This window comes from Prunus mume, linkage group LG1 (genome assembly GCF_029339155.1).
Source record: "Prunus mume cultivar Tortuosa linkage group LG1, ASM2933915v1, whole genome shotgun sequence".
NCBI lineage: Eukaryota > Viridiplantae > Streptophyta > Magnoliopsida > Rosales > Rosaceae > Prunus > Prunus mume.
The window spans coordinates 3,417,434-3,429,702 of NC_142698.1; the positions used below are offsets into that span (position 1 = coordinate 3,417,434).

At 44.6% G+C, this 12,269-nt stretch overlaps 1 protein-coding gene across 1 annotated transcript; it reads left to right on the forward strand.

The window, feature by feature from the left end:
- Positions 1-8,087: 8,087 nt before the first annotated feature.
- On the forward strand, positions 8,088-11,223 carry LOC103342558 (uncharacterized). Its single transcript, XM_008246190.3, has 6 exons — positions 8,088-8,267; positions 8,391-8,445; positions 8,687-8,737; positions 9,745-9,836; positions 9,911-9,988; positions 10,847-11,223. Exons 1-6 carry the CDS (start codon positions 8,212-8,214, stop codon positions 10,986-10,988), a joined length of 474 nt encoding a protein of 157 aa, XP_008244412.1. The 5' UTR covers positions 8,088-8,211; the 3' UTR covers positions 10,989-11,223.
- Positions 11,224-12,269: the final 1,046 nt, after the last annotated feature.

The window sequence follows — 12,269 nt, forward strand, 5'->3', positions numbered from 1 at the left end:
GGGTTCCTTCCGTGGGATTCTTGGTTGCCAAAGAGACTTTCCGCATGACCCAATTTCCGATTCGGAAAGAGCGGGATCTGACCACAGTCATAGTACCGAGAGACGCATTGCTTGTAAGCCGTTCAGAAGGTTGGCTTGTGCTCGGCGTTCTTCGAGCGGTCGAGGCTCAAAGCAAGCGCTTCCTCATTCGCCGGTGCGAAGGTTTCCGTTCGTAGGAAGGCTCTCCGATTTCTACCGGGACTACGCCTCAACCGAAAGTCATAGAGAATGGTCTTTCCCGATCGCCGTTCGGTAGGATGTCCGGATGGCCCATAGCGCCTCTGGAAGCTTTTACGGCCAGGCTCCTTTAGCTCTGTCAAGCTGCCGTTTCAGCGACTTCTTGACAATTTATTCATGGCCGACATGTCCGTTCGATTGGGGGTGTCTTTGGCGAAGCAAAGAGCGAGTTGATCTTGAGTCGGTGCAGAATTCCTAAAGACTTTTGAATCAAGCGCTGCCGTTATCAGTGGCGATGGCGTAGGGGATGCCGAATCGACAGAAATGTTCGTCCAGACGAAATCTTCGACTCTGGCTGCCGTTATTGTCGCTAGGGCTTTGGCTTCTACCCATTTGGTGAAGTAGTCTCACGGCAACAACAGCGTATTTGACTGACCCTTGCCGTCGGCATTGGACCAATTAGGTCTAGTCCCCATCGGGCGACGGCCACGGGCTCACGATCGCGGCGGCTCGGCGAGAATATGAGGACACTCTTGAACCGGCGGCATTTGTCACACCTCGACTAATGTGTTCGCATCCCGTGAAGAGTCGGCCAGAAATAACCTGTCGGAAGACCTTGTGTGCGGCGATCGGGATCGAGTGGTCACCGCAGATTCCACCGTGGACCTCCGAAGGACGTAGTCCCCCTGCTCCTTGTCGGGCATTTTAGATCTGGCGTCGTGTAGCCTCGCTTGCAGAACATCGTTGATGACCGTGTATCTTGCCGATCGGTAACGGAGTTTCGAGATTGGGACTTATCGGTAGGAAGGGTTCGGTTGTCGGGAAGACACAGTTGGAGACATCCATGTGTCTTCGCATGCGAACGGTACACACCTCGGCCGGTTGTACTCGATCGGGATAATATCTCCACGGTACCTTCCTTCCGATCTTGTCATTTATTGCAAGCCAATCGTGAGAGCGTCGGCGTTGCTTTCCGACACGGGATCTGCCGTATCTCGTAGGCCCGAATTTCTGTAGTAGTTGGTGAGCCGCCGAGAGGTAGGTGACATGGAGGCATCCTTTGCTGCGAAGTCCGCCGTTATCCGATTTACTATGAGTGGAGTCACGTGAATGCTGATCGCCTCGCGCTCATGCTCTTGGCTAGCCGAAGGCCAGCCAGGAGGGCCTCATATTCTGCCTCGTTATTGGAGGTCCGGAAGTTGAATCGGAGGACATACTCAATTTTGCTACCGTCCGGAGTGGTTAACACCAACTCGGCGCCACAGCCTTGCTGGTTTGCCGAGCCATCCACATGCAGGATCTAGAGAGGAACGGAAGTGTCGAAACATTCGGTATCCATTTTATCTGGTGCAAGGGGAATGGCGCTCGGCGATGACGGCTCCGATAAGCGCAGGGTGTGATCTCGGAGATGAAGTCGGCAATGGCTTGGCCTTTTTCTCGCAAGCCTCGCTTGAATCAGATGTCAAATTCTCCCAATTCGATTGCCCATTTGACCAATCGACCAGATGCTTCCGGCTTTTGGAGTACTCGCCGAAGAGGTTGGTTCGTCGAGGCTGTGATTCGTGCCTGGAAGTAAGGCGGAGTCTTCGCGAGGCGACGGGGCGGTGCTAGCTCCGGGGTGGGTACCGAGGCTCTGCGCTGGGCGCCTTGCGACATAAAGATCGGTAGCTCCGCCTTCTCGGCTATCAACAGAGCTAACGGCGGTGTTGGATACCGAAAATCAGAGTAGTACCTCGCCCGGGGCGGTTTTGATAACATGGTGCACGGCTCATGTAGTTCTTCAAGTTTTGAAACGCTGGTCGCATTCGGGAGTCCATGCGATATGATGTTTGCCCCCTTTCAAAGCTTTGAAGAACGGTACGCATTTGTCGGTAGCCTTGGAGATGAAGCGTGTCGAGGCGAACGCGTCCGGTAAAGGGTGAATGTCCTTCGCGTCTTCGACGTCTCCATGTCGATTATGGCTTTGATTTTCTCGGGATTGGCCCGATACCCTTTTGGTGATCATGAACCCGAGAAATTTACGGAAGATACACCAAGGCGCACCGCGGGTTCACCTCATTCGGTAGTCCTTTAGAATACCGAACATGAGGGCCAAGTTTCCTAGGTGATCCCCTGCCGTTCGGCTTTTTACCAACATATCATCGACATACACCTCCATGATGCCGCCGATGTATTTGGCAAAAATCCGGTTGACGAGCCGTTGGTAAGTTGCCCCCGCGTTCTTCAGCCGAAGGGCATGAAATTGTAACGATACAAACCGCGATCCGTGATGAATGCCGTATGTTCTCTATCGGTGGTCCATGAAGATCTGTTATATCCGAATATCGTCCATGAAGTGGCGGCTCATGCCGGCGGTGGCATCGACGAGTGGTCGATTCTCGGTAAATCTTTCGAACAAGCCTTATTCAGGTCGGTATAGTCCTCGACACATCCGCCATCCTCCTGGCCTTAGAACCATGGCCGAGTTGGCAAGCCAAGCGAGTACGTCGCTTCTGATAAACCCGATGGCTTTGAGCTTGTCAACCTCGCACGCGCATTGCCTCGTACCGTTCGGCATTGTATGCGATCGGCGCTTTGCGACCGGTTTGTGGGCGGTGGAAATGCCGAGCTTGTGGTGATGACATCGTGATATGCGGGCATCTCGTCATAAGACCGCGAAGACTTCGCCTGCCGTAAAAAGTCGATGCGAAGCTGTCTTGAGGTCGGGATCGGTTGGTGCGATCTTTACCCACCGACCGGGAATTCCCGTTCAGATTACGGCCGCGAGCTCCTCGGCGGCTGCGCCATCGGCGCTGGTTTTCCTCACAGGGTCGTCAATAAGTTCGCTACCGTTCGGTAGTCCCCGCAAGGTCATGGCCTCCATGGGCGGTTTGCTAGCTACCGTCTTAAGGGCCGTGGCATAGCACGTCCGTGGTGATCACCCGAATGGCTCGATGCCGTTGCGTGTTGGGAACTTCATCGGCAACATGTGGGGCGACAAGTGGGCTTTGACCACAGTGAGTGCCGTCGCCCTATGATGACGTTGTATGCCGTGGACAATCGACAATGAGAATTGGTCGTAGGTCATTGTTTTCTGGGGCAACGCCAAAGCGATGGGCGATGCTACCAACCGTTGGACGGATCTCCGAAAAAGCGAGTAGAGCGTAATTTGCCGATTGACCATCTTGTCGGCAATCCCGATCCCTTGAGCGCATCGGTAAAAATCACGCTCACGAGCTTAGGTGTCAATCGGACCACCCACATCGTGTCAGCGATCTCGGCCCGAATGATCATTGGGTCATCGGGGTAGATGATCCTCCTCCTCTTCTTCACAAAATGTGATGGGCTCCCATCCCACCTTCGGCAACTTTCGCACCGATCGTCCTCTATGCGAAGACGAGGGCGATGGGCGGCGCACATACCGCTTCACCGAATTTGAGGTCCCGCCAGAGTGGGGCCGCCGATCATGTTGATCATGTTGATCTGCCGATTCGCATTCGGCTGCGGTGGCTCGGTGAGGCATCGATCCAACTTTCCTTCCCGAATCAAACGCCGACAATTTTCTCGGTGATCGATCTTGGTATTGTGGTCGCTGCTGGTGGTATCGGCGGTTTGCGATGGCTGATTATCTGCCGGGGCTTTCGGTTGGTTGGCCGATCAGTCGTGTTCGCTCATTAGAACGGTCTCGTAGGTTGTGTTCAGCAGGTGAAGACTTCCCGAGCACGATCGTGATTCGTAGGCGCCCGGTGGTCGCTACGGCATTTCCCGCGACCTTTCTTTGAGTTTCGACGGCCGCACGATCGCCCTTCCGTTGTGTCCCGCCAACGAGTCGTCGGTTCGGCCGGATAACTTTTGGTTGCCTACTCCTCCTTCCGCGCCGGGTTTGGAATTGAAGTATTCGCCTCGCATGGATGCCGCCGCTTCATTAACTCGTCGTCGTCGCCAGGTTGCTACCGTGCACGAGGTACGGAAGTGAGAGGACCGTAGGCCACTCTTGAAGGCGCCGTAGGCTGCCCTATCATCCATTTTAGGACACCTTGAGTACTCGTGGTGAGCGCGCTGCGTATTCCCGTAAGGTTCATCCTCCCTCTGCCAATCGCAGATCGCCGGCAGAGTACAAACGGTCCGTCTGGATCATGAAGTGGTTGAGGAAAATTTGCTTGACTCGTCAAAGGAGTCTCATCCTCGGTTCGAGACGCAGTAGAACTTCAGTAAGGGACGAGCGAAATAGCAGACATTGCCCTCGTCGCCGAGGCCCTTACACCCAACCGCGATTGGAAGGAGTAAAGGTGCGTCAAAGGGTCTTCTACACGGTATAGAAGGGTATGCGCAACGGCTGCACCTCCCTATCCGATCCGACTTCTTGATGCGCTGAACGGTCCCGCCAAAGTTTTCCTAATCGTGACTTGGGACCGGTTCGGTCCATCCTCCATCTTCTCGATTCTTTGGAAAAGTAAGCGGATGGCGGGGTCTCGGGACGCCTCGAATCAAGTCTTGGAAGCTCTCCTGACTTGGTGTTCTCGCTTTGAGTACTCCGGGAGCTTAGAATGGTAGCTTGATTCGGTGCCCCGGTGGGCGTACTCATCATCGGACTCGGTGCAATCCAAACCTGAACCCTCAGAAGGCGATTTATCCCCAGACCCTCATCCGGAGTCCCTCAAGCGGCGCACTCTGATTGGGGACCTATGCCGCTCGGCATCCTTTTGTCATTTATCCAATGACGACAATCAGTATACACCTTCTTGGTATGTGAGGTTGGTCCTGGGAGCCGACCACGCTTGAGGGCGCAGCGTTGCCTTTGCCCCTGCTCCCTTCTTCCGCCGAGGGTCCGCCGACTGCGGAAGATTCGGTGGTCCAATGTTTTGTGTTTCCTGCTGATTAAGCAATCGCGGGTTTCGTCTTACCTTGGACGAAAGGAGATTATTACGCTTGGAGTTTAGCCATCTCCCTCCGAAGGGAGGTCATCTGAGCGAAACTCCTCTTCGACCGTGATGCAGCCGGAGGATTACCGAAGGGGTGCTAGGTGCAGCGGGCTTGCTCCACTTGGCATACCGTCGGTAATCCGTCCTCCAGAACTGTGGTCTGAAGTGGTTCCCATTTGTTTTGTTTTAGGAATTGTAGGTTGATTTTATCGTATTCCCACAGACGGCGCCAAACTGTTGACGCAGAAAAATGGTTCGGCACTTTCCCGCGCAACTTAGTGATTTAGTCTCTTCGGTATCTGATGTCCTCGGTAGGGTGTGCGATCTGTAAGATAGCAAACACACGGTAAATCCTAGGGCACCGGTGTGGTACCGGCCGAAGGCTCTCCGATGCTTTAGTAAGTACGGATTTAGTAAGTTGGAACTACAGATCAATAGGCGTATGCCGTAAGTTCTGATTGATTACCTCCAAGCCGGGATGGTTGTCCTCCTTTATAGGCCTTGGGAGGCGTGCAACTTGTTTAGAATTTCGATGTGGGACTCTGGACATCAATTGTGGGATGCCACGCGTCCAAGGCGAGGTTGCCCTAATGTTTCGATCGGTAGGTCTTCTACCGAAGGTGGGTGCCGAAGGCACTACATGGCCCTGGTTTAGCCACGTGTTCGACATTCATTAGCTGTTCATTTTGGTATAAACAAAAACCTCAGCAAATTTACAGAAAGCCTTGGTCAAGCAAACAGGCTCCATAGTGCAACTCCAGCTCAGTGATCATCAATCCAACCACTTTTGCTCTCTCTAGACTGAAGAGGCCTCAATTCTGACCGTTCAGCAAGCCTTCCATGGCTCGAAATAAATTGAAGCTCTACCAAACTCAAACATTGGTATCGATTTCCAGCTAAAACTCATCAGTTGAAGGTGTTGACGAGCCAATCCAGCACAAACACATCCAATCCAGCCCGGTTCAGAGGCAATTATCAAGGCAGAAATCGAAGTCCAACATCTCGTTGTCTTGTTTCAGAGTCACCATTTCGTTTTTGAGTCTTGTAACAAGCAGTTCTGCCTAAAAATAGTTTGTCTTCTTTTGTCTATTCTGGCCAAAACTACCTATTTTATACTGTGAAAAATTATGAAGTCCTCACCAGTCTGAGGCAAAGAAAAGAACTTACTTGGGAGATATTACTCACCCAAATTCACAATCGCTTGTTTAGAAATCAATAACTTGGAGTGCAAATTATCTATTTGAAAGAAGTCTACTATGATTTTCATTGCTAGCAGTGACACGCTCATACACAAGAGAAAGTTTACTTGACAATGGGGAACTTTACCCTACCATCATAAGATTAAAATCGAAACGGGTGAACAGTTGTGTTATCTAGGAAAGATAAGAGTTGATATATACAATGAATAGAGAGCAAATCATTATATCAACAAGAGTTTATACACGAGGCAAGTTCCTATTTGAATGCTCGAAGCAGTTAACAAGTTTAACGGTTGAGGGGTATTCACACTTTTAAAAGATTAGAGGGATTAAAACCAAATTGAAAGTCTAATTGGAAATCGAAAGTAGGTAATAAATACATTACGCATTCGTAATTTTTCCCAAATAATAAAAGAGAGGGCTACTATTTCCACCTGTCCTATTTTCCCACCCACCTTATCTTTCCACCCACCATGTAAATTTGAAAAAAAAAAAATACAATCTTATATTTCCACCCACTATTATTCTTAAAATACCCTTTCATTAGAGTGCTGCTATTTCCAACCCTAGTCGTATTTTTTCACCTATCTTATCTTCCCACCCACCATGTAAATTTGAAAAAATACAATCTCATCTTTACACCCGCCATTATTCCTAAAATAACATCATTATTTCATTATTAATTCAAATAAAACCCAGAAATCAAGCAAAAAATTTAAAAAAGATAACCCAAACAAACCCATCAACCTCTTCCTATTCTTCTTCTTCGATCACAATTCCAAAACCCAATAACCCTTTGAGTTATTCAACCTAAAATCATACCAAATACAAATGAAAAAAAAAATGTTTCATTCATAGGGGTGGCTGTTGAGAGGAGGGAGGAGAGAAATAAGGAGAAAAGAAAATGAGGATGTTGAGAGGAGGGAGGAGAGAAATAAGGAGAAAAGAAAATGAGGATGGGGAGGGTTGATGGGTGCATGGGAAGATGAGACAGATGGTAGGGTAGGTCGTGGCTGTTGAAGAGAGAAAGGGTGGGGAGAGAAGAGGTGGGGTTCGGATGTATGGCTGGGTGGTGGAGTAGTTCGTTGGGATGAGGGAGAAGTGGGGTCTTGGAAATCATTTTACAAGGGGGTAAATTTGTCTTTAAATTTTGAAGATAAGGTGGGTGAGGAAATAGGAGTAGCCCTATAAAAGAGTAAAAGGATCAAGCTACATAAAATAGTCAAAGTTATATTACGTAAATATCAAGTTTGACCTTTTTTATCCACACCAATTTGCCAAAGTAAATTTTTTTGATATATTTTATTTTAATTTTTTAAGAAAAAGCCAATGGAGTCTAGCCTAATGGAAAATAACTTTGTCAAGTGATCCTAGGTTTGAACACCGATGACAATGTAGTGCGTGTGAGAAGCTCCAATTTTTTTGTAATTTAGTATAAGTAAATTTAGATTTTAGCCACCAAAAAAATTTCACTTTTGGAAAAAGCCAAAGTTTTTAAAAAAAAAAAAGATAGAAAAACCTCTCAACTTTCAAATCAAAGACATGCAAATGTAAAAGATTCCTTAGGAAATCTAAAAATAAATAAAGGTAATTTTGTCCATTTTGACTTCTTTTAAAAATAACTACAAAAAATTTGGCCCCACATTTATGAGGATAAAAATTAATGAACAAGTTATTTGATTTCGGCTTCTTGGGCTTCGAACTGGACTTCTTTTTGTTAGTAGCCCAAAGAATGGCTCCTTTAAGGGGCCCAGAGGAGAAATAATCAGGGCAAAACTCAGCATAAGCGAAGATTGATTTGTCTGTAGACTCTGCAGCAATTTCTCTTTGGAGGATTGCCAATTTCGTTCAAAAGTAACTGGTTGCAATAGCATCCTTCCACAAGAGCCACATTGATGACGAAGTTGAGGAAGCTGAACCGACCCACGGGTCACCGCATATCCATGCTCAGGTTCCTAATTTTTTTTCAGTTTTGGTTGGCTCAGCTTTAGCTTTCCATGCCCGAAAGCTTTTTTTTAAAATTTATTTATTTTCAAAGTTGAAAGAAAAAAATTATTCTGATTTTCATCTGTAGGACGATGGTGTCACAGTTGGTGAAGCACGAGCGGATTGAAACCACTGTTGCCAAGGTGTACCTTCTCTTCTTCTTTTTAACGGTTTCGGAATTTCATATGTTTACAATTTTAGGGTTTTTCTTAGTTTAGGGTTAATGAATTTGATTGAAATAATTTGGCTTCTGTGACCAGCAAGTTAAAGGGAAAAAAAGGAATGTTCAGCATAAGCTCTGGAATTTCGGGAAATTAAAATATCGTTGGGATAAATGTGCAAAATGAATTTTATGTTCAAATGTTTTGTTTTGTTTATTTTCAGGCCAAAGAGATTCGACGTAAAGCTGATAAAATGGTGCAGCTTGGAAAAGATGTATGTATTGGTTCTGCCACAATTATGTTTAAAATTACATTTACAAATAGTTTCTTACTAGTTTCTACATTTTTATAATTAATAATCTTCATCATAAAATGAAATTCTCTGTTTAACATATACGCCTACAGCAGTTGAAGAGAATCTCAAAGTTAGTATTTCAATTAACATATAGGCTTACTTTCACTTTCAATTAAAGAAATCAATGTCTGACATAACCCACCTTCTGAGAAGTATGTGTTTGAGTAACCCCTAGTTCCAAAGTTTGCTCTTCCTGTGAGTTGTGACTTGTTATTTTAATCTGACAGAAATTGAGTTTGATCTTAGATAGCCCACCATGAGACTAAAATATGAGGTGCATGCATTAGAGCGAGCTTGACTTGCATCGGTTATGCTTTATGTTGTCCTGGCTCAAGGGATCAAGTTTTGGAATTTTTGAAGTTACATAAACCTGTGTAACTTTTGTATTTAGGTCTTCAAATCCCTTCTCTGATGAAAACGGGCCTAGTTATTTGGATGAAAAATACTTGTGCGGCCTGCTGTCTGGAAAATTAATTAGAACAGAGCCTCTAACAGGCTCTCTCTACAGAGTCTTCAAGAAAGATGATAGTTAGTTGACAAGTTTAATTTAAACTCCACTTATGAGTACCCGATAAATTATGTCCTGGAGGAGCCATAAGTTCACCTGCTCAGTTAGTTTCATGATAAAAATGATTTAGGTGAAACTCTTCTCTGTTAACTAGATTTGGTCTTTTGATAGATTGCTTTGACCTTCATGAGTAAATGTTTCAATATACTTTTGATCTAAAATGACTTTGGAAGGTATTGACCAAAGTTCTCACACTAGATTTGAGTATAAGAATCTGAAGTACGTATTGAACACACTTAAATGATACGCTAGTTTTCCAATTGCAAAGTTCTGGAATTATCTTACCATAAATTCACTTAATTGTTTTTTTTTTTTTTTCCTTCTAGCATGATTCTATCCTCTTTCAAAACTGTCACAGGGTTCCCTTTGTGCTGTAAGGCGTGCTGCTGCTTTTGTGCGTGGGGATGATGTAATGCACAAGCTGTTTACAGAATTAGCTTATCGATACAAGTGAATCTCGAACCTCTTGTTTTCTGAGTGTTTTATCTTTGTTTTTGTTACATTGGTTTTATTTTATATTACAGAGATCGAACAGGTGGATACACAAGACTACTTCGGACTCGTATACGAGTTGGTGATGCTGCACCTATGGCCTATATTGAGTAAGGCGGTTATTTATTACTTGACAGAAATATGCTTTTCTATCCACCAAAATAGCAAAAGGAAATATGTTTGTCCAATTTAGAGACTTGTAGAGGTTGTAGGTTTTACCTCTTATAGGCACACGTATATGTAACACCCAAACAGAAAACTAAGAGGAGATGAATCCACCCATTTAGAACCCATCTATTAGAGTCCAAAGACAACTCAAGTGAAGCCAAGGAAACATCAAATGCGATCAAGCACCTAAAGAAAAATATTAAGAAAGTTCACAAAAAAATTTAGGTAAAACAAATGTTTAAGCAAATTTTACTGGATGCATGCATTGCATACATAATGTTTGCGGGGGTAAATGGGTAATGGTTGGTACTATTCGTATTGATAGGGTAGGAGGGGTTTGGGTAATAAACCAAGATTAAATGGATAAATGGGATATTTTTGGCACCCACCCTATACATATGATGCACTCTAACCCCTTTTCCATCTAGGGAAACTTGTCTGCCGTGCTGAATGCATTTTCTAATGCGAGGACCTGTGACTTTGGTGATTACTTCGGTTACTAATTTTTGCCGATGGTGATTGTCCAATAAGTGATGCTTTTTAAAATGTCAACCCACCTTTCTCCTTAGGGTTGAAAATGGGGGTTTGGAAACCAAATTCTGAGGACACATCTTCTTGTCAGCAAAGCCAAAACAACTACACAATTTGTTTGTCTACGTACCCCACTGATAATTTTAATAGGAATGAGTGCAATTCTATCCATTAGATGACTCTAATAGCACATAATTGGTTGATTTGACTGTTTTGCTCAATATTGATTGAAGTTGGGCCGCATTTTGACTATTGACAGTCTTGTATAGGTTCATTGACAGAGAAAATGAGCTCAGACAATCAAAACCACCAGCTCCTCAACCACAGAGAGTTCCCTTGGATCCTTGGGCAAGGTCGAAGCTTTGCAAGCAGTTTGCACCTCCCAAAGAAGATAAGAGCTCTGATATTTGATTTGGCGTATTAAGATTTTATTTCAATAATTTCCTGAGTCTCCAGTATCTTATGATTCTCTTGAGAGGTGATCCCCTATATTTTTGTAATTCCTCTCATAGGAAGTCTCTGATTTCTTGTGATTTTTCGGCCCTGTTTGATATGGATGTGGATTATAATGTAGTATCACAAATTCGTACACTGTTCTTCTATTTTTCTCATAATCCTCAAATTGCGTAGGAATGCGTTCTGCTTATCTGTTTTATGTTAAAAAATACCATGCCATTGCTTTAAAATTTCACCATCAATATTTCTCTCTCTCTAAGCATCGGACTTGAAATTGAGAGAAGTTGATGCATCATTGAAACCATCATTATGTATCAAACATTCAACTGCTGGCCCTTCACCCTTCATGTATCCCCTTAAAATGGCAGGAGTCCCTAACAGATGCCTATATCTTGATTTTCTGTGTTTGACAATTATAATTTATATCCGTGTTTGATCTGTATCAGGCTGTATATGTTCTGGGTTGAATGCAAAAGGCAAGATCAATTTTGCAAAAAAATCTCCATACACGAGTCACTTGATTGGCTTACTACTAATGGTCTTCTTTCCTAATCTTTATCTAGAAAATTTTACTATTTGTTGGAGAACTTTGGAAGCTAGGAATAAGTTACTTTTTTTAGAATGAGCAACCTAATATGAATGATTTCATTTTTCAAATTAATAATGTTATATGATTTTTTGGAATGTTTATAATTGTAGTAGGCAAAAAGTCATTTTTGGTCCTTGTAGTTTGCCACTTTTACCACTTTGGTCATAGTTGTTTCAATTTGGTCAATTTGTCCGTGTGGTTTCAATTTGGTCAATTTGTTTGTGGTTTCAATTTGAAGCAATTCAAGGACAATTCTCAATTTCTGTCAATTTCTTTTAATGGTAATTCGGTTCACAAACTATTTAAAAAATGCATTCCTTTTAAAAATAAATAATACAAATATAAATTTAAAAACTTAATTTAAAAATAAAAATAAAACCTCTCCCCCCTTCTCCCCTCAACCCCAACGCCCAGCCACCGGAGACATTGTACTCCACCGCCACGCCCACGCCCCCTTCGTTTGATTTCTAGATCTCGTTCGAGGTCAAGATCAAGGCCTCCAAGTGAAGTTGTCTCTGGTGAGGGCTTCAAGGACTCTTCTCAAAAGTCCCGGCGCTAAGAAAGCCCAAAAATCTGTTAAGAAGACACATAAGGATGCCGGGCGTGGAGAGGCAGATTCTCACTTTAAAACCAAAGCACTTGTTCTC